The sequence below is a fragment of the Cyprinus carpio genome, chromosome B19 (genome assembly GCF_018340385.1).
Source record: "Cyprinus carpio isolate SPL01 chromosome B19, ASM1834038v1, whole genome shotgun sequence".
Classification (NCBI taxonomy): Eukaryota; Metazoa; Chordata; class Actinopteri; order Cypriniformes; family Cyprinidae; genus Cyprinus; species Cyprinus carpio.
The window spans coordinates 9349859-9371403 of NC_056615.1; the positions used below are offsets into that span (position 1 = coordinate 9349859).

General features: G+C 40.1%; 1 protein-coding gene across 4 annotated transcripts in view; it reads right to left on the reverse strand.

Moving 5' to 3' along the window:
• Positions 1–344: 344 nt before the first annotated feature.
• The window catches only part of LOC109110875 (tRNA dimethylallyltransferase-like), a 41162-nt gene continuing 19961 nt past the window's right edge, over positions 345–21545 (reverse strand). The window contains exons 2-11 of one of the 4 annotated variants that reach the window (XM_042745971.1): positions 18723–18821; positions 17979–18097; positions 17740–17894; positions 16632–16774; positions 16442–16553; positions 11873–11985; positions 9974–10051; positions 2188–2297; positions 1583–1700; positions 345–1500 (exon numbers count right to left, since the gene is read on the reverse strand). In XM_042745971.1, the coding sequence (XP_042601905.1) occupies positions 1373–1500; positions 1583–1700; positions 2188–2297; positions 9974–10051; positions 11873–11985; positions 16442–16553; positions 16632–16774; positions 17740–17894; positions 17979–18097; positions 18723–18747 (1101 nt within the window). In that variant the 5' untranslated portion in view covers positions 18748–18821 and the 3' untranslated portion in view covers positions 345–1372. The remainder of the gene's footprint in view (positions 1501–1582; positions 1701–2187; positions 2298–9973; positions 10052–11872; positions 11986–16441; positions 16554–16631; positions 16775–17739; positions 17895–17978; positions 18098–18722; positions 18822–21545) is intronic. The other 3 variants (XM_042745970.1, XM_042745969.1, XM_042745972.1) reach the window with 3 other exon arrangements.

Genomic DNA, 21545 nt, shown 5'->3' on the forward strand with positions numbered 1-21545 from the left:
AATCAGTGACCCACATCAGTTTAAATGTGGGACAGCCACTTTCAGGCACTATGTAAACACTGTCCCTTCCAGCTATTGTATGTGTGATGTATATTTAGCCTGGACAGGGAGGCTAATGAGTGTTATGCTGTGAACTTGCTGAATTTCCACATTGGAGCACATACATCGACGCAGAGCAGGGATCAAAAGAGAGGGAGAAAGAAAAATGAGGTAGCTTGTGGCTCTTAGCCAAGGATTACGAAGTTGTGAGCCGGTATGAGCAGGTATTGGTGGCTCATCGCCCAAGCAACCCTGATGACTTCATGCTAAAAGACTCATTTGATTAGATAACAAACACGGATCTGTTCCGATAAGACGTTTTAAAAATTATAAAAAACTCTTTAATTACATTTACATAACGTATGCAGTGATAGACAGATCATTCTGTAAAAGTCAAGAAATAACAACACCCCAACCAAAAAGCAAATGCAGTTGAGCTTAAAATGTAAAGGATTAGGTCAAACTGATTCAGGCTTATGCCGTTAAAAAAGATGATGTTTTGAAGAATGTTCATGCTGCTCTTTTCCATGCAAGCTCCAATGGGACAAAAACCCTGTAAAGTAGCCAATAAGATTTGTGTGTCAAGTCTTCTAATGCTATATTATACAATTTAGTCATTTTATGGAAATGAGCAGCGTGGGTATTCTTCAAAATGTCTTCTTTTGTGTTCCACGAAAGAATGAATGGTTTTGGAGTGGCATGAGAGTAAATAAAATAAGTTTTTGGTTGGACGTCATCACAGAAAAAGGCACTGGGAATCCTGAGGAAAGAATGTCCACATCTGCTTGAAGTCCTAGTTATATTCTGACCCAATATGATCAGACGATTACATAAATTTAAGATTTCCAAATAAAGTCCGGCATCAGATTTAATAATCAAAAAATAACCTTCCATTCTTGATCAGCAGAGAAAAATGTGATCCAGTAATCCAACATCAGCAGTGATGTATTTGGAGTTCAGTCAGAGCAGCCAAAGAGGTTAGCACAGCTCACCGCAGCGTGGTTTAAAAGAGCAGTAGACGCAGTTAGATGTGGTTAAAAAGTGCACCGCTCAGACAAACAGCAGCGGGGAAGACATCTGTCCAGCACAAGAATCCAAATACAGACATCAGATGTAACCCTTGGTCTGTGGCAGATGGGAAAAACCAACAAATCCGGGTGTCCAAACATCACAGACCCTGAAGTGTGTTCTGCTACTCCACAGGGCGAGTTGAGGTATCGCTGCTGCCCACTGCAACCCAATCAATCTGAAAGTACCTTCATATATTGATCTAAAAAATACATTATGGGCACTTCATTTCTTTGGTCCATCTGTGCGCTCGACCCCAACAGAGCTATAGCACAGGTACCTGCCTGTCAGTGACATTTTGATGTTCGGTAGGGTTTGGGTCCTGATCTGAGGCTTGCTCTGCTTTTCTCCTCTTGCGGACCTGATAAAGATGGTTTTTGGACTTCTGGTGTGCTGGAGAACAGGACAGTTCAAATATTAAAGTCTGTCTTAAGACATTTGAAAATGCATTGGTTTGACCCAAGCAAAAACTCACCCGTCCATTCCAAGTCACCAATGATCACCTTATCGCACAGGTCACACATGTGGTGACTCCTCTTGTTGCGAGGCTCCACCCCCTCTGCTCTGATAGGCTGTGCAGACGGCTGCTCTCCCTGAAATGGTTTTAAAAGAAGAGGAATTATGAGAGCGGTTGGGGATAGGTTATTGACATGGAAAAAAGAGACGGGACCTTTATTTTGACGGCACTGAGAATGGCAGCACATGAGCATGCAACGCTCACATTCTCCATGTTGATTGTGTGACCTTTTAACAGTTCTGTCTAAAACGGATATAAGTCTAATAATCGGATAGACCAGCTAATGGAATTAAAATGTATACAAAAGTATTATGACGTATGCTTTTATATTATTAGTAATATAAAGGCAAACTTTATAATACTTTGGTAGTCAGAAAGCTGCAAATACGCATTTATATCATTTAAACAAATCTTTGAATGTCTAATGAACATTTAATTTTCCAAAACGCAACGCAAACTATTATGCAGAACCGCCATGGTTGGGTTCACAAGACAAGTGATGATCAGTGGGGTCTAAAGGAGAAATTATTTGCCAACTAAACAAGAAAGAAAACAAGTCACACCTTTTGGAGGCAGTCCAGGATCTCTAAAGCAGGAGTCAGTACAGTAGTCTCCCAATTGGTCACATCTGTCACATCCAGACCGTAAACTGGTGGCACATTGCTAGCAGGTCCTGAAATTTCAGAAGACAAATTGACAAAAGACGACACTGATGAAATAGCATCTTGATTAAACTTGCAGAATAATCATGGTGCAATCTAATGGTGTGAACACTGTGTACCCAGTTGATGTTCTTGACTAAATCTAATTTAGGAAAGTTAATATTAAATCTTAGGAGCCTTAATGAATAAATTACTTTCCTTAACTTCCAGCTTGAGTGCATTGGGGAAAACAATGACACAAACAATAAAAAAAACAATGACAATGAGACACTAGGATGTAAAGTTAAAAAAAAATGATCATAGTATCTTTAAACTTGTTAATCTAACAATTAAAAATGTTAAAAGCAAAAGGGAAGAAAGGCACAGAATATGTCTGGTGGTATGGTGTGGTTCAGGGAATCAGTATGGAGAAGCGGAGAGGGCCTGCAGCAGTCTGAACCTGCTGAATCACTGCCGCTCGATAATCTCAAACAGGATTCTGACACTGTCAGCAGAGACGACCTCACTCTACCTCGCTCAACGCTATTGATCAACGCACAATACAGCAGACACACACATAAAAAGAGACCCACACACTAAAAATCAAGAAGAAAAAAGAAGAAAAAAAAAAAAAAGTCTTTCACACATAAAACAGAAAAGATTCCGTTTATTAGGGTGTTCCTGGTCCATTTCTCTATGTTATTCTGGTCCCTAGATGATATTTGGGATCTTGGCAAAAGATTTTGATTCCACTGTAACAATCAATTTCTTCTCATAATTTGATGCATCATTCATGTCAGCAACACAAATGGTGCAGGGCAAGTTAGGTCCCGAAGTTCAACATCTAGGGTTGTTGTTGGCTGTACAATAACCCAGCCCAATGCTTGGCTTAGTAAGAAACACAATGTGCTCAGAACAGGCATTCTGAAATGTTGAGAAAACCTTAAATACTTTTAACACATGCCTTTGAGATACAGTCATACATTTGTAAACTTGCCGTCTCGAACAAAGAAACAACCTTTTGTCATAATTTAAAAATCCATCTAGGGGAAAAACTCATCTTTTTCTTCAAATGAGAGGTCATGACCTGCTATCAAGCTTTATTCAAATCCTTCAACTTCTGCGATAAGACACAATGGCCAGCAGTGTTGGGGAAGCTACTCTGAAACTGTAGCTTGACCAGCTACAAGCTACTCATAAATTAAAGTAGTTAAAGTGATACTCCATCCCAAAATGAAAAATTTGTCATTAATCACTTACCCCCATGTAGTTCCAAACCCGTAAAAGCTTTGTTCGTCTTCGGAACACAATTTAAGATATTTTGGATGAAAATCATAAGGAGACTGTCCCATAGACTGCCAAATAAAGAACAGTGTCAAGGTCCAGGAAAGTATGAAAAGCATCGTCAGAATAGACCATCTGCCATCAGTTAGGGGTGAATTCAGGTTGATTGGGACTCATTTTCCAAGTCACTTCAATTACAAAGTGTCCCAATCATTTGATTTTTAAAAATACCATACACACAAAAAAAAAAAATATATAAAAATACACAATATCAAAAACACACTCAAAAAGCAAAAAATTCCAAAAAATTAACAACAACGCAAGAACAAAATGTATGCAACTTAAACTGGATACGGAGGAGTTGTAAAATAAGCAGGTTAAACCCACAGCACGTGGTATTTACTGACTCTGCGCTTTGCATGGAATCCCGCCACAACCATCCTTTGCCAAATGATAAACAAACTACTATATCCCGATTTTATTTTCTGTTCAATTACAAAACTGTGGGGGGACAGATTATACACTGACGATTCATTATTGTAAAATAGACATTGGATAAAGTGCAATGAAGCAGGAAAATTAATTAGTTTATAAAGGCTATTATTCACCTCTGGTATGTGCTCTTCGATCTCTTCTACATGCAGTACTGTGATGGCACCATGTTTAAAATGGTATCAGGTAGTAATACCAGAGTAAAATGAACTCATCACATTCATGGAAAGTGGTTTTACATGGTATGCCATGGCACAGATCCTAAAACATGATTTTTTTATGGTAAAAATGGCACTGCCAAGGCTGGTTCTTTGAGATTTAAATATTAATAAAGGCGAGAACAAAAAAGTAAGTATTGTCAGTTTTACTGCATCAGCTAAAAAAAGTAAAAAAAAAAAAAAAAGGTGCATTTCTAGCCGTTTAAGTGAAAAAAAAAAAAAGACTTGCTCAGCAATTAACTAATGCAATTTGAGTTGATCCAAGAAAGCAAACTTTGGTCATTGAAGTGTCACTATGACCAACTGCAGTGGTTTGGCTCAGGGAGGCTTAATTACGTCCTGGTGAAGACATGAGCGGTTCAAATTTTCCTGCTGTGATTACCAGTTTCAAAGCAGCATCTGTCTGCCGTGATATTTTTAGAGCTGCTATTTTCAAATGCTGACTAGTTGAACTGTCAAACTACTTGAAATGACATCCTGTACATACAAATGTTTGCTTTTCTTTGAGGAAATGTTAGTAAAGCTGACAAACGCACACCGAATATGGAATCGCTCAAGATGTGTAGCCTGTTTATTAATTCTTATTACTGAATTGCACAATGGTGCTATAAAAATGGAGTGTTTGACAGTGACGGGTAGACATTGCTTCATATTTGATTTTTTTATATATAAGGAAGCAACCTGACCTCTTACAATGTGCAGAATGCATTTTGACAAACTACTGGGGACACAAAGTCAGCAAAGTAACATGAAGCCCTAACAAACATGATTTCTTGTTTTTACAAAACATCTTCACAACAACAACAACACTACAATAATTTTCTGCTGAAAAAACCTTAAAAAAATACAACAATAGCTTCAGCTCAAAAGAACAATGACTGAAGTAACAGAGAATTTAGAGCAGCCACCAATTCACAAAGATACTGCTGATAATGTCATCTAGCCTTCACACCTGTTTGCCTGAGGTGAATGTTGCACAAATCCAGCACTGTAACAAAGAGAAACATGCTTAAACACTTCTTAAAAATGCAATAAGGCTCTTAGTTAAATAATTACTATGCAAAAGCTTGCATAAAAATTTGCATAAAATGCAAAGCACACAAATGCTGAAGATCGTTTGTAACCGTAGTTTAAAAGCTTATCACAGAAAATCAAATTCTTTGTCAAACAGTTCCTCAACGACTGGCAAAAAGGAACCAACAGTTTCTAATTTGACCCTCAGCCAACCACTGGACTGGCTCCAAATGCAGTTTACTGTACTTCCTTATACCCTGTCTTTGTTTACAATTAGAGCAGACACAGATGACACCAATAAGTCTTACATAATCCTGAAACACAAAAATAACAGCATCCATAATATTAAACAAGACACAATAAAATAATAATAGATAATTATAAACCTGAAAGACAACCAAATAATAAAATGTGGGTATAACATATCATGAAATGCATTAAAATGATGATTTAAATATACCTCAAACACCTGCTGTATAAATTTTTATTTTTTATTTTAAAAACTGCACTATTAAATAGGCATAGTGGCTTAAACCCACCAAATATAAATTTAGAAAAATCCAAATATAAAATCCATTACTTTCTCCCAGCAAAAAACTGAAAGTAGGGATGATAATAAAGATGTTTCATGTTCCAAATGAGATACAAACAGCTTTATAGGACTAAATTTGCCTGTACATGTTTTGCATTTGCATCAAACACACAGGTGTTCCTTTACACAAGCCACCCAGCGTCCCACTTAGCTGACGTAAAGCATCTCTTTAGCCCAAACTAAACCTTGTTGCCTCTTGCTTGCAGTCGCTCCTAATCAAAGAAATTTCTGCAGTCTTTATATCTGCTATTGTGCTTGTCAGAAAAGAGCGGCAGCAGGTGGGCCTGCACAGAGACACCTGGCCTACCTGAGCCATGTGGGGAGTGGAGGACTTTTTTTTTGTACCTTTATGTACCTCTTTAAACCTCTCTCTCAGGGGTATAGAAATTAGAGGGAAAAGGGCAACGATGGCCATCTGGGGGTAAACAGATGCTGAACGGAGGTCTCTCCCTCCCACCCAAAATTAAAATCTCAGTGAAATCTAAGTCAAGTAATCTTGCCGGACCTGAATGGTGGAAAAGAGGAGAGAACAAGGGTCTCTAACCACAGAGATCTCAAATATCTGCCTCAATGAGGAGGCGCCTCTCCAGCGCACCCACAGCAGAGAGCCGCACGGCTGCCGTATTTTAAAATGTGAAAAGACCCCTTTGCTCACCAACTAGAGTCTCCGAAGACATGGGCATCAAAAAACACTGAGCAGTCACACCTGCTGCTGTTTGTGTGATAAGAGAGCCTAGGGCAGGAAAGGACAATGGAGTAGATATGGATTCAGAACAGGACACCTGTTGGACAGCTGTAGGATTTTGTCAGTCAATTTTGGACATTCCGAACAGGAAGTGAGGGCTAAGAGATTGAGTGGCCGACAGCTGTAACCATTAGACTTCCAGCTGTAGGTTGCAGAACACCTCAACAGCTGTGTTTTTGTGTCTACCATCCCTTAATCTCATTTCCTTATATATTACGTGGCCATGCTCAGTATTTCTCTGTACGTCCTCTCTCAAGCTCATCAACACATGTTTAATGCAAACAAAGGCCTGTATGCAAGCAGCTGGCAGCAGTCTTCCAGCGGGAATGTATTTTGGGAGTATGGTACGTGTCCTGAGGTGTGCGGAGTGTAAGGGGACACTTTTCTATGTCGCAGCTGTTGCGCATCCCACTCAGGTTTCCCCTATCGTTGACAAAAGGCAAGAGACTGTTATTTAACACTTACATCGCCTCCCAGAGCCGTCAACTGAGCCATTGTCACAGTTACCTTCAAGCCGCTCGGCCCAATCTCCCTGGGGAAGCACAGACGGAAACGGCGCTCAGGTTCACCCTAACCCCAAATTCAGCTGTTACACTGTCAACAGTTGGGTTCAAACGGGCAAGCGTGCTGACTATTTGAGCTAGCAACTGGCTGCAAATCAACTGATTTTAATAAGGGTGGCATATCACAAGAATGACTTTTCCAAATAATTTTTGACTGCTCTGAGAGTGATATTCCTTTCTTAGGCCAACAAGATCAATATACCAAACTGGCCCATACATATCAGCTTAGAGCTTAATTCACAAATAACCAACAAATGAAATGAAAAAGGAAAGATGAATTGTTGATCACCTCGTAGAGGCCAGGAAGACAATGAACCCAAGTTTGCCCTCAATGACCCCACAAGTCCTTATCCTCAAGAGGCCACACCACAGACTCCAACCTCCTGCCACCAATCTGAATTCCTAGGAGTACACTAATGCCTGCAGGATTAGACCGGTCTGCTGAGGGCCCCATGAGGCCCTGGGATGCGAGGGGTGCGGAGGGAGGGATCAGTTAGGCCACTGACAGACAGGCAGCAACAGGAGCTTAACCAGACCAAAAGCAGGTCAGAGTCCAGCAAAAAGGGTGGGAGAGTGCTGGGGATGGATGCAAGGGGTTCAACAAGGACGAAACAACCTTGAGTTGCAATGACTTGAGGTCCACTGGCCTGGTGAACCTTGGAAGTAAGGCAACAGTAAAAGTTGACCCAAGAGTTTAGCTGCTTCTTAGAAATCTAAAAGCAGTGTTGTAGCACTCTCACTCCTGACAAGACTAGACTCGAATCTAAAATCTGTCTTAAGTTCCAGTTCAAGACCATATTTTCAGGAGCATTAGGACCTGGCATGGACTTGAACTCTGAAGAACTGGTCTCCACTTGTTATAGAAAAAATGGTCTTAAACTTGAGACCAACTGGCTAACAGAGCAGTTGAAAGAGGAAATGTAGAGATAAATTTAGCTTGCTTATGTAATTATGAGTGGTAAACTGAAATATACCACACTACAGGACTGATCACTTATCAAAGCAACAGACCATCTGGCGAAGATGAGGCTCTTCATATAACTCAAGGGATGAAGAGAGGCCATAGAGGAAGGCCACGTTCACAGACATCTCACCTAAAGCCAGCTGCCCTTGTGTTTAGGATCTGGCTGCATATGGCGAGACACAAAACTACTCTTAATGAGGGCTAGCCACTGTCTCTGCCTAATCTCATTAGGGCTAACAGGATTGCTGGTAGCCTCTGCAGGGATGGGGAGCAGGGGGTAATCCAGTCCAGGATCCTTAGAAACCAGGGTCAGAGTCTAAAGGGAATGCACGGATAATGTTGTGAGGAACAGCAGAGGCAGTGAAGGCCAAAGACTTGTTTAGTGGAAATCCAAGGTAAATTGAAGACACTGGTTTGGTCAATGCTGAAGTGCTTACAGGAAGCAGAGTAAGGTACACGAGGAAACCGAGCTGCACTTGGCGTGTTCATAAGAGTACATCAGAGATGTAGCAATGTGAAATCAAAGTCAAATCTTGTATAAATAAATAATAATAATAATAATAATAAATGGTCTGAATAACTCGTTCACAAATTGGTATGTACAAGTTCTCAAGTTTAAGTCAAGAAGGTTTGGAACAACATGTGACAAAATGATTATTTTGGGGAAATTATTTCTTTAAAGCTTTTACACACAGAATGAGTTATTGCACTCTTCCTGTGTTATTTTTTTTAAAAATTTCTATGTACATATGCATCAGACAGACTACTGTGCCACATCCTAATGTTTTTCAGCATGTCCTTCTGTGAGCATAGTTCAAATTAGTTTATCTTTAAACACCCCACCCTTGAGACCCTAACCCTAGCTGTTTCTGCATACGCCAAGACACAACCTGTGTGAGCGTCCCCTGTGCCACATGCATACACACCTTCCTTTTAACTTTACAGCTTTTATTATGTGAACAACTAATAGTGCTTCACTTGTACATTCTTCATTCTATAAAGCATCCTTCACTTCCTTTCTCTAGAAAAACTTCACACCCTTACGTCACCAGCACACACAGCTGTTCAACCATTGAACTGTTTGCTGATTCGCTGTTGTCTGTAAGGAAGTAAAAGTACAAACCGTTCAGACTGACCGTGTCTTGAAACATCCAAGCTTTACAAGCATTTGATCTTTTATCAACCCAAGGCCAGTAAATACTGAACCCTGAGCCTTGGAATTTTGAGGCTGTCTGTAAGGGAGGGCTAGCCTTCAAACACACACACTGTATTTCTACACAGCCGTTTGTGTGTTTAATGGTCTGTGTGAAGTCCATCTCATTAAAAACGGCTGTGATTACCTGACCATTGGACCGTACTGAAAGAAAGCGAAAAAAAAAAAAACACACATACACAGCTCCAATAACCTCCGAGGGCAACTGAAGCCAATATACAATAGAAAAGCCATGAGTGAAGCCAACATAATGTGCACCGATGAATTCAGAACTGAAATGAGTGAACTGCGGCCACAATTCTCTTGAGAGTAAGTGTGATCCAAATTAAAGCCAGTGGCTATGATGCACTCTGAACTAGCACAGCTGTGGTGTTACTTAGCATCCAGCAGCAGAGACCGTACCTTACAGACCATTAAACTCTCAAACACAAGCAACGGGATGGAAAGGGAAGGGGGACTCACATTAAAAGGTTTCATGCATGAATTTATTCCAGGAATATTATGGCTGGAATAACCTGCAGTTTGGTATCTTTTGGGAATCAAATAAGCTGCCTTCTGAACTTGACCACTACACCACACCAGCACCCAAACTTAGAAAAGAGTGTGTATTCAGTGAGACTTACTCTTGAGGAATCGGTTGCGGACCCATTTGTTCTGTTTTCGGGCGTAGCGGCGGGTCACCTGCTTGAGAGACTCGATACCTGTGAGAGGGGGAGGAAATAACTTCACCAATATATGATGGTCACACCCAATACTATGTGAAATGTTTGTGGGAGATATCGAGTAAAATGAAGTCATGCACGATGGGTTTACTGGCACAATTTTAAGTGCTAAATAGCAAAACCTAGAGGAGGAGGGGAAGAGGAAGAGGCAGTTCCATTAAAACCCTCAGCCGCCCCCTCTCTCAATCCACTTCCCCTTCAGTATATCCTCTTACCACTGGTGCCAGAGCACACTGGACTGCGTCTGTGTACTAAGACTACACAATATGGTCAAATTTATGATTTTCAACAATCATTTTTTTTACTTATTAAAGATTTGGTTGAATTCACACGAGGGAGAGAAAATGATCCCTTTTTTGTGTGAACTATCCTTTTAACATCTTGCATTGCTAGTGCAAAAGTTACTACCGGAGTATTATCATGCAATATTAAAACATTTGTGTCAATTCATTTTAAAAACAGCATTGCTAGGTGGTCCAAATTGGTGGTCGACCAATATATCGCCAAGGCCGATATATCGGCCGATATTTGGCATTTTTCAAATATCAGCATTGGAAATTATTTTGACGGTGCACCAGACTTTTATTTTGAGCACACAGTGCACACATTCTCCGTCTTGTTTACTGTCATCGTTAACAGTTCTGTCTACTGCTAACATACACTGTAGTACTATCAAATAAATCATAATTCTAACCTTTATCTCCACACGAAATCTTATTTGGCCAGAGCGGGGTTTATCTCGAATCTAAACTTTTAAAATACTGGTGTCTGGGCTCACAGACAGCAGCACCCCTACAAAACATTAACACAATTCACAATCCATCATATAAACCTCAGAGCAAACTAACCAATCCAAGAGCAGCATTGTTGACTTCATGGTCTATTGACAAGTCAGTAATGCTCAGCACTCAACACAAGCAATCCGCACTTATAAGCTCTCAGCAGACATGAGCACCATTATGAGTGCTGCAGCTTTCATGCTTAGCATGCCAGTAATTGATCTTGACACCAATCCAACTGACTGATAGAAAGAGAGAGAGAGAGACGTCTCCCTCTCTACAGCCCCTCAGCAGCTGTTAACAGAGACTGAGAGCATTCTGTCTTAAACACTGAATGTTTTAGACATCTGATAAGAGTTCAGCACCACTGCAGCCATCAATCCCCTGCTGAAAATCAGAAGACAAGCCCTGTTTGCTAAATAACAGGACTGTCAATCTATTACCAGTTTTACGTGAATTACTTATGCTGGTTAATCAAATAATTCACATATTGGTATTTAAAGAAAAATGTTCCAATTTGAAGATAAGTCAAAGACTTTGTGTCCCCTCTGTACTATTTTAATAGGTTTGTTTACACATGCATCAACCATGTTGGGATAATCATAAGTAATCATTACTTTAGTGAGAATTAATCACCAGCTATAAATAATGGACACGTACAATAAACGTGTCTGATGGTGGTAGTGATATTTTTGTATTACAATGATAATGTAATGATAATTTTAATCCATGCTAGAACTGTTTTTGTTTCGAATGTGCTGAGTTCATTTAAGAACTAAAAAAAAAAAATCTTCTTGGAAGAGCATAAAAATGCTTTCAGAATCAGGGTCTGAGTTAGTGTTTGCTCTCTTTTGTGTGAAGTGAGCAAGGGTTTCATAACTTCTCAAACAGAGAAATTTCAAGAACATCAACATTCTCACTCTGTTCATTCTCAAGGCCTGAACTGACAGCTGTTTACAGTTTAACAACAAAAGACGGAAGACATTCAAGCTCAAGCAAAATGAGGTGAATGAATGCTTACCTTCAATCTTCAGTTTGTCACGTTCTTCCTGACTGATGTTCTCACTTGCTGTCAGGTACTGGTGAAACTCTTTAAAGCCAATAGACTGGAATATGCCATGCTGATAGTCCTGACTGCAAACATGGAGGAGAAAACTAAATGTACACCAAATTACCATTATTCATGCACAAAACTGAAGAAGAATACTAGATTTTTGCTAAAGTAAATGTAAGGGTTTTTTTGTCCACAACAGCACCACAATGCTAGAATGCTCAGGGTTTTCACCAGGGTGTTGCTAAGAGGTTGCTAGGGTAATATAATACTGGTCAAATTCAAAAGTTCCACATTTAAGAATTATTTTTTTTGAAGTCAAATAATATTTTAATTTTTAAAGCCATTTTTTGTTGTTTGCAATAAGTCTCTTATGCTCACTAAGGCTGCATTTATTTGATCAAAAATACAGTAAAACAGTAATATTGTGAAATTTATTACAATTTAAAATAACCATTTTCTATTTGAATATATTTTAAAGTGTAATTTATTCATGTGATGGCAGAGCTGAATTTTCAGCATCATTACGCCAGTCTTCAATTTCACATGATTCTTCAAAAATCATTATAATAGGCTGATTTGCTCAAGAAACATTTCTTATTGGTGTCAATTTTGAAAACAGCATTTATTTGAAACCAAAATTTTGAAATATGAACTTAATCTGATGTATAACAATTTTTTTTGGTTGCCGTCCAATTATGTCTATTAAGCTTAACAGCAACTCACATTTACAAGCTTTTTTGTGAAATAGAAATGCTCTCAAAAGCTTGAATTTGAAACACTTCACAGCTGCAACTATATATCATAAACAACTTATGCACTGGGAAAAGTATTCTGAGAGCATAAGCAATCTGTCAAAACATCAACAAGCTCTGATGAAACTACATACTTCTTTAGTTCTTTAAATAGTTTAAAGTGCTCCCATGTTTCCAGCTAACATTTTTCAAATGCATTTCATTATACAAATATACCTAACGCCACTGTAATTAAACGACAAAGCCATTTCCTTTTGAACATTTTCTTATCTATGTTATTGTTTAGTTTAAGTTAATAATTTAAATAGATATATTATAAGTATTAGGCCTTCTGAGCAAACTCGAGAGTGAAATCACATCCAATGTTTAATGGGACCCAATTTTAGATGGAAACGGGGTCACTGGGTGCATCAGAACACCAGCCCCTGGGGTAAAAATTAGTCGTCATACAGCTTACAAAACAGAGATCAGTCGGTCACAGAGACACAGACAGTGCAGACAGGCCGAGGGGGAGGGGGTCTATTGACAGGACAGAGCGAGATAGACCGAGAGGGAATGGAAAGGAGAGACAGGCAGAGTCTGACCTTGCTGTCTTGTGACTGCTCCCTGTGTAAGGTGAGAGGGCTGGCGGAAGGGCGGCAGATGCAGACAAAAAGAGGGAGGAAGAGAGTGGGAGGACGTTAGGAAAGAGGAGAAAAGTGCTTGGGTGGCAAGTTTGCCAATGAAGACGTCTGAGAGGGGAGGTGGGGTGCGATCGGCTGGACAGAGAGCTGGGCGTTCGGCCATCTATAAGAAGAAGCCACACCCAAAGCGGCCCAGACACTGCTGTGTCATCAACATCCACACACACAGACACACCGCAGTGCAGTCCGTCCGCCAATATCCCTGCACAACAGAGCATGTGACAGCACTAACAATCAATAATTAATCACCTTTTCTAACAAATATTGTTAGTGCATCAGTAAATACAGACGAAAGCACAGGACACAGCATCATCGGCCTCTCTGATGTTCTGATCGCTCCAAGATCCAAAGATTACAGCGTGATCTGCTGTGTCATGTATCTATAGCCTGATTGGTAAATGCACTGACAGGCACAGTGCCACTGCACGATGCATGTCTTTGCAAAAATCACAGCTACTAGACTACTGTGTCGTTGGTAGAGGCTGGTGCAATTCTATGTGGTTGCTAGGGTGTTTTGGGTGGTTGCTGGGGCATTTTTTTTTTTTAAATCCTACGCTGTTATGAAGGGTTGCCAGGGCGTTTTCATGTGTCTGTTAGGGTGTTATGAATGGATGCATGGGCATATCTATGTGAGGGTGTTATGAGTGGTTGCCAGGGCATTTCCATGTGATTGTTAGGGTGTATGAAGGGTTGCATGGGCAAATCTATGTGAGGGTGCTATGAGTGATTGTTAGGGCATTTCCATGTGATTGTTAGGGTGTTACAGTATGTCAGCTGTCAGTGGTTGCATGGTCTTATCTATGTTAAGGTATTATGAGTGGTTGCCAGGGTGTTTCTATGTGATTCCTAGGCTGTTATATGTGGTTGCTAGGGCATTTCCATGTGATTATAAGAGTGTTATGAGTGGTTCCATGTGTATATCTAAGTGAGGGTGTTATGAGTGGTTACCAGAGTGTTTCCATGTGATTGTTATTGTGTTATGAGCAGTTGCATGGGCATTTCCATGTCATTCCTATGACATGGCTTTTATGAGTGGTTACCAGGGCATTTCCATGTGATTGTTATGGCCGGGACACACCAAGCCAACTTCAAAGAACTAGAAGCAATGAAAACTGACAGCGTTGTCACCTCGCAACAGCAGCGTCTGGACCAAAAGGCTGAACTTGAACACACTGCACAGACCACAGCTGACTGCAAACCAGCACATGCACTCCACGCCTGCATGAGAGGAATAAGCTCTGTCTATATTAGCAGCTATCAATAGTATATATTCGTTATTCAAAAGGAGTAACCAAAACTAAGATATACAAGATAAACAAAATATTCAAAACATAAACAAATCAGCAATTGCTTACCATTCTGCATATCAGTGATGTTGATAACTTTTATCATTTTAAGCATTTCAGGTTGTTATGAAAAGATTTGCATATTGGAATGCTTGGGTAAGATCACGTAACATTAGAACAGCCTTCTGTTCACTGCTTTCATTTACTTGTTTTCATCACTTTCGCTTTAATTCTCCTGCACGTTCGCTAAACTGAACATCCAATCAGTTCTCACTCACACCGACAGTTCCGATGCCGATTCAATATGTTTAATCGGGCAAACTGCTGCTGACGTGAGCCCGACCAGAGCAGGCAAGTAGAACACACCAAACAATCAAGCCTGACAGACGCTCGCCGATGGCCGATGGCTTAGTGTGTCCCGGCCTTTAGGGTGTTATGAGTGGTTGCATGGGCATATCCATATGAGAGGTTTTTTAAGTGCTTGCTATTAGGCTGTTATGAGTGGTTTCCAATTTCTATCATGTCTGAACCTCAAAAGGTGTGGGATAAGTTATGTCTCAAAGTTTATCACTAAGGGTTGTATAATCCTAACATAAGCAAAAGCATCATTAATGGCAATGCTTGGCTTTGGGAAGCATACAAAAAAGATAAGCTGTAATGGCCTAGACTGTCCTTGAGAAACTTCAGTTCATTTTAATCTCATATACAAGTATATATACACATGTTGAGATAGTTATAGTCTTCATAAATACGGGACACTCAATGAAATGGCCCTGAATCACAGTCTAATGCTAATGTCATGGCCACATCAAATGTTAAGCAGCAGTACAGACCAATACATTTCATGTGAATTCAAAGTCATACACGTGTTAACACAACTTCTCATAACTCCATGTACTCTGACATTACTAAAAACACATCCGAGTTATTTGACCGGCTGAGTCACTTTGCCAAAAATCAACTGACATCTACGTCAGTTATTGAAAACGTTTCACTTGTCAAAGCCCTGGATTCCCACCATGACTAAAGCGAGCACCCCCACCTGACAAGAACAGCAGGTGATAAACTTGCTAGAACTTGTTAACTTAAAAGGTCTGATCTGCAGAACAGGTTCAGCTGGTGAAACTTTGCTTTCTTGTATTTCTTTGACAGTTGAAGAAAAGAAAAGACAGCTGTGCAGCTTTTGTATCAGGCAGCTTGTGTGAGCTAAGTTTTACATGGTTCATTCAGAGGTAATACAAGGATTATAAATACAAAACTCTGACCTAGTTCCAGAACTAAATAGAGGATCTCAAAAATAGAGGTGCACAACAGATTGGTTACTGATATTTTTGCCAGTTACTAATAAAATTATATTATAGATACTGATGAAGACATACAGCCAAAAACAAATTATGACAGCCTATTTTTAAACTGCTTATTTGTTATGGTACATTTGTGTCATTGTTTTGTTCTGTGAACTGCATACAGGACAATACTCAAGTTAGTATATTATGTGTTGTAGGGCTGGGCTAAATGGGCAAAAATTAATCTCTTCATAACTTTCATTAGAAAAATTCATAACTTTCTCCGCAGCAGCTCAGTCTGTGTCCCCCGCTATATTTTCAGATGTGCTCGTATCAAACTACTATTAAACTATCGATATAAACGGTATTGCCTCATATCGAATCACTTATAAAAAAAATATTGATATATCGTACAAACTCAATATACCGCCCAGTCCTACTGTGTTGTCAGGAAATTAAGTGTTCAGTTCCAAAAATCATTCTCTGTGAATTTTTCTAAAAATGACTTATTCACAACAGTGAAATCTACCTGTTCTCTTTGATCTTCTTCTCATTGAAGCGTTGGTGAAAATCTTTGAGCTCATCAATCAGCCCAAGCGACAACATCTGATCCACACGCTTGTCCAACCTCTCATCTAGAGCTACAGAAGAGGATGAATGAGGAAACTGTATAAAAGATGCTGCAGACATGTCAAAGTACCGATCTACAATGAAGCTACCATTCGTTTTGCAGTGGAGCCAGAAGATGCAAGGGTTCTGGAACCGCAAGGGACCCCCAAGACAACCTCCTCCATCCTGTCCTCGCTGCTCCTCCAAAAGCCGACTGTGTGGAACTCCAGTGTCCATAAACACCTGCAGACTCCTGTAAATCAATCAACTGACAATCAACTTGTGGCAAACAACAAAGGTTGAACAATGAAGTTGCAGAGGTGCATGAGATTTCTCAAGCTTGTCAGTTCCTCAAAAGGAGCTGATATAAGGAGGAGACATCAGCGCTGTGAAGTGTGGGAGAGGAGCTCTTCCACCACAGCAACACTGCAGGCACAGTGGCACACAGGCTGGCATCAATTAAGCGAGAACAGTGCTCAGAAGAGGTGCTTATCGCCCCCTTGATACCAATCAAACACCAATTGAGGCATGTGAAATCTGGTGTGTAACATGCTCGGAAACCTCAGCCATCAGCAGTTCTCCCACACAAGTGGAAAAAAATAAATGCAAAAATAGATGCCCAACAAATGCCAAAATTTAACATGGCAAGACAACATGATAAGGTTTCTACCCAAGTTCAAGTCAACTCCGCCCCTTTTCTAACAATGCATGAAGGGGAAAAATCAACATAAGTATACAGCATTCACTGAAAGAAGAATAAATAGTAAAGACGCAGTAAATAGGGTGACTGGTATCTGAAAAGCCCAATAAACTATCACCACTGTGCATTTAAGGAACTTAACGCGATAGTTTGAATTTAAATTCCCCAGAATAAGTAAATTAAGAAAAAAGGGATGTTTATGTATACAGAGCTGGAGTCAAGACTAGATGTTCCATGACAAAGTCCACAGCCAGGCCCCCTAAGCCCCCTAAGATCCAAAATGCAGACATAATCCCAAGACCCAGGCCTGCAGGTCCAAGACCCAAACTGTCCATTTTAATGAACTTAATCCCTGAATTTATTGCAGCATTACTTTCGAACACCTGGACTACTTTGTATACTATTTTCAGAGCCACTGAATTCTAGCAAATACTTTTAAATTATACCATGCTCAGTTTTTCCTGTGACTGGTAATCAAGCTTTGTCTCAATATTTTGTGCAACCACTTAAATAATTACCTTGCAATCTTGCGTGCATCATGAGGGTGCAATATGGCTGCCATGTCAGGATCCACCTCCTTCAACCATCTGTGAAGCTCAGGACCACCCAGTTTCTCAAGCTCCGCCTTTGATTTAGAAGCCACATCCCCTTTTGACTCAGTGTCACTCCCCTGCTGTAGGTCAGACAGAGGAGGACTTGATTAGAATAGATCTGCCAACAGATGCATAGAAAACCTTTAAATATTACTCAGACTTACTAGCGCCGTTTCAAAATCTTGTGAGCTGCCACGTTGCCTACTGCCTTTTAAGGCAGCACTCAAAACATCACAGAATGTCATAAGAGATCGATTTAAAAAGCTCAATATAGGCAGCAACCCTGTGTGCCACACAAATAGTGAGATTTACAATTGGTTTCAATAGTTTTTAGTAAGCATGTTGCTAAGCTAACAGCGTGATATTTTAATACAGAGTACTCACAAAACTGTTCGATCAATACCATAAAAATGCATTCTGCAATCATCTTCTCTCTTAAGTTATCTTAAAAGGCAAAATAATTAGGATTCCTACCTAATGAAACAGGCTTCCTGAGAAAGGAACACATATGGCATGAAACAGAAAATGACCATTTCTATTTAAATGAATGCTATTGATCTTCTTGTGAATGATTAAATGGATGAAGGTCTAATTTTTAATCAAAATAAATAAAAATTTGGTATTCTGGTGACGTATGTCGAACTTCTCCAATCGGTTTGTTAAAATCCTTTTTTACAATTGATTGCAAGTTTAAGTCTATATCTGCCTCTATGCAATCAAGCAATACAAAGTTCCCACACAATTTTTGTCCTTTTTTCGATAATGCATATCACCTGTATGTCAGAAGAAAAGATCTGTCACTACTTTCATTTTATTGTCACTTCAAAATGCTGCCCACGTAGGCAGCTCACTAGATTTTGGAACAGAGCAATTGTTTATACTCATAAAACATTAAAATTCACATTTACCCCAGGATCGATGAGCACCTTCCATAAAATGGACTCAATGTAGTAGTTTGTGCCTCCAACAATGATGGGCAGCTTTTGCCGACGATGCATATCCTCTATGTATGATATTAAGGAAGTCAAACTCCCAGACAAAGAAATACAAGCAATACATAAATTATGTACAATGATCATACATGTGAAACCAGATTGGGTTAGGGGTGGGCGATATGAGCTCAAATTCATATCACGAGATTTTACACTGTCCAGGCGATATCAATATTATATTGTGATGAGAAAAAAAAATTACAGGCAAAATATTTTAACCTTACATAACTAGAAAAAGTGAGGGATTGGACATAGACCTGAAAAGTATTTTTTTTATATTGTGCCAGTGGTTCCCAAACTTTTTCTGCCGGGAACCCCCTTTGGTAGAGAAAAATATTTTCAAGGCCCCCCACCCCCTCTTTTTTTTTTTTTTTTTTGGAAAGTCTCTTATGCTCACCAAGGCTACTTTTTTATGCAGTAAACACTGCATATCATATTTCTAGACCTATAGCTGCTCTAGCAATTAGAACAAAGATTGCAATAAATGGCATCAAAGGCTGCCTCCATGGAGCAATTCAATAACTGCTTCAATAAGAGAAGGAGCATCAGCACTCCCCCTCGATCAAGACGGACAAACACACACTCCCGGACACACTTCCAGGTCACATGCATCAAAATCAAAGCAGCCTGGCCACACGCTGTCCACCCCACCCACATCAATCTGTGATCCCTCGGGAGGGAGGTGGAGAAATGAAAGAAAGGAAGAGGGAAGAGCAAGAAGCAGGAAAGGGGTGGGGACGAGATTGCGAGAGAGTATTAAAGCATTTCTGAATGGTTATGAGAGAAGACTGAGAAAAACAACTAGCTTAACTATATTATTTCTCTAATATCCTTTCTTGATAGAAAAAGCTCTATATTTCAAGCTCTATCTAGAAAGCTCATCACCCGCCACTCCTTATTTCTTGTGCGTGAGCGTCTGAGGTGTCTGCGGCAGCGCTCCTCCAGACACTGTGAGCCGCCCCACCTCCTCACAGCATCTCCCTCAGCTATTAATATCCTCCTCATCTCTCAGCAAACATCTGCAGCAGGCGGGCGGGGAAAACGAGGACAACGACGCGTCTCGCTGTCCGTCTCTGGTACATGAATTTCCAGTTATGCCCTTGCATTTACTGAAAGATCATGCCGAGGGAGTACAAGCCAGCGCCCACTCATAAAATGCCACAGCCATTCATGTGGCTCGCTGGGAAATGCCACATTCCACAAAAGACGAGAAATTAAAAGATTGGGATTTGCATTCAAACAAGGCACAGTCTCACAAAAGCAGTGTCACTGATGTCAGGGAGGCGATGACATTTTAAAAGAACAATTACTCAGAACGATCATTAAGAAGTTTGCAGATGATATCTTAAAAGGCTGAGTAATGGTCCATTAATTTCATCTGCAGAGACAAAATATAAAGCATTTATATTTAGAAGGGCCTGTCAACTAAACTTGTCAACTAAATGAATCTCTGCAGCTGGTAATTATGGGGAGTATAGCTTGGGCAAAAGTGGCTGATTAGTCACCCAGTTAACTAGTCACAAGGTTCCAGGCTATGGAGGAGACTAGGGCTGAAACGATTCCCCGAATACCTTGAGTAACTCAAACACAAAAAATCATTTATTTGCCTTGAGGCTTCGTTTAGTCCATTTACTGTAACTACACATGGAACACAGTGTTTCCCCATGGACCATTTTTACTGATGCACAACCTGATAAACGCTGGACCATAGACTGTAAAAAAAAGCGGTGGACATATTTAAGCCCTTAAATCAATATTGTGGCTAGTTATGATGTCCCTATTGCCGCGTTTCCACCTAAATTAACCGGAACAATTGTACCAAGAACTTTTTTCCCAGGAACTATTTTCCCCCCAGACCTGTTGCTTTCTGTGTTTCCACCGCGGTCTGAAGTACTGTGAAGATTAGGCAAATAGTCTGGTGGCGTAGGTCTGCATGTGTTTCTCAATACAAAGTACGCAAATTTCGGACTTGCATCCTCTGTAGTTCGGACTTTGTGAGTTCGACTCGGGAGTGTGATCTCTCGCGGACGGGACGACGCAAGTCCGTAATTCTGCAAACAGCAGCGTACTTGAACATCAGTCAGCTCGCCTTGGCTACTGCAATTTTCCTCACTGTATATTTACAATAAAACGAAATAGGATATCAAGTACCACTGCCTCCTTTCGTTTTCATTTAAACAATATAATAGCCGCAGAAATGTTCTTAGTTCAGGGAAATGTATATATATATATATATACAGCCTAACTTACATTACAATAAAACGAAATATATCAATTGCCTCCTTTTATTTTCATTTTAACATACAAAGATTACCTGTTAGATTTACCCAAAACGAATTATATTTTATGTTTAGCCACTAAAGAGACATCATAGCCAGCGGCACATATCAGAAGGACTAGCCGACTTGAGACTGCTCTAGATGGATACATGAGCACTGAGCTCCCACTGATCGCATGGAGCTCATCGTCTCTGAAATCAGCGATACACATTTTTAAATAGGCGCTGTCTTTATAAATAAACCACAGATTTGAGTTTCAAACAACTACATTCTCGCCTGAAATACTTTTAAAACTACATTTCATGACACAATAACAGTAACAATAACAATGATCTGAATAAATGGTGGTTGAAATCACAATGCTGTGTGAACTCAACCAATCGGCATGTTCAGCACCAAAGTCCCGCCCCCGAAAGTTCCGGAACTTTGAAAAAGTTCTACCTCGCGAGCAGGGACTTTC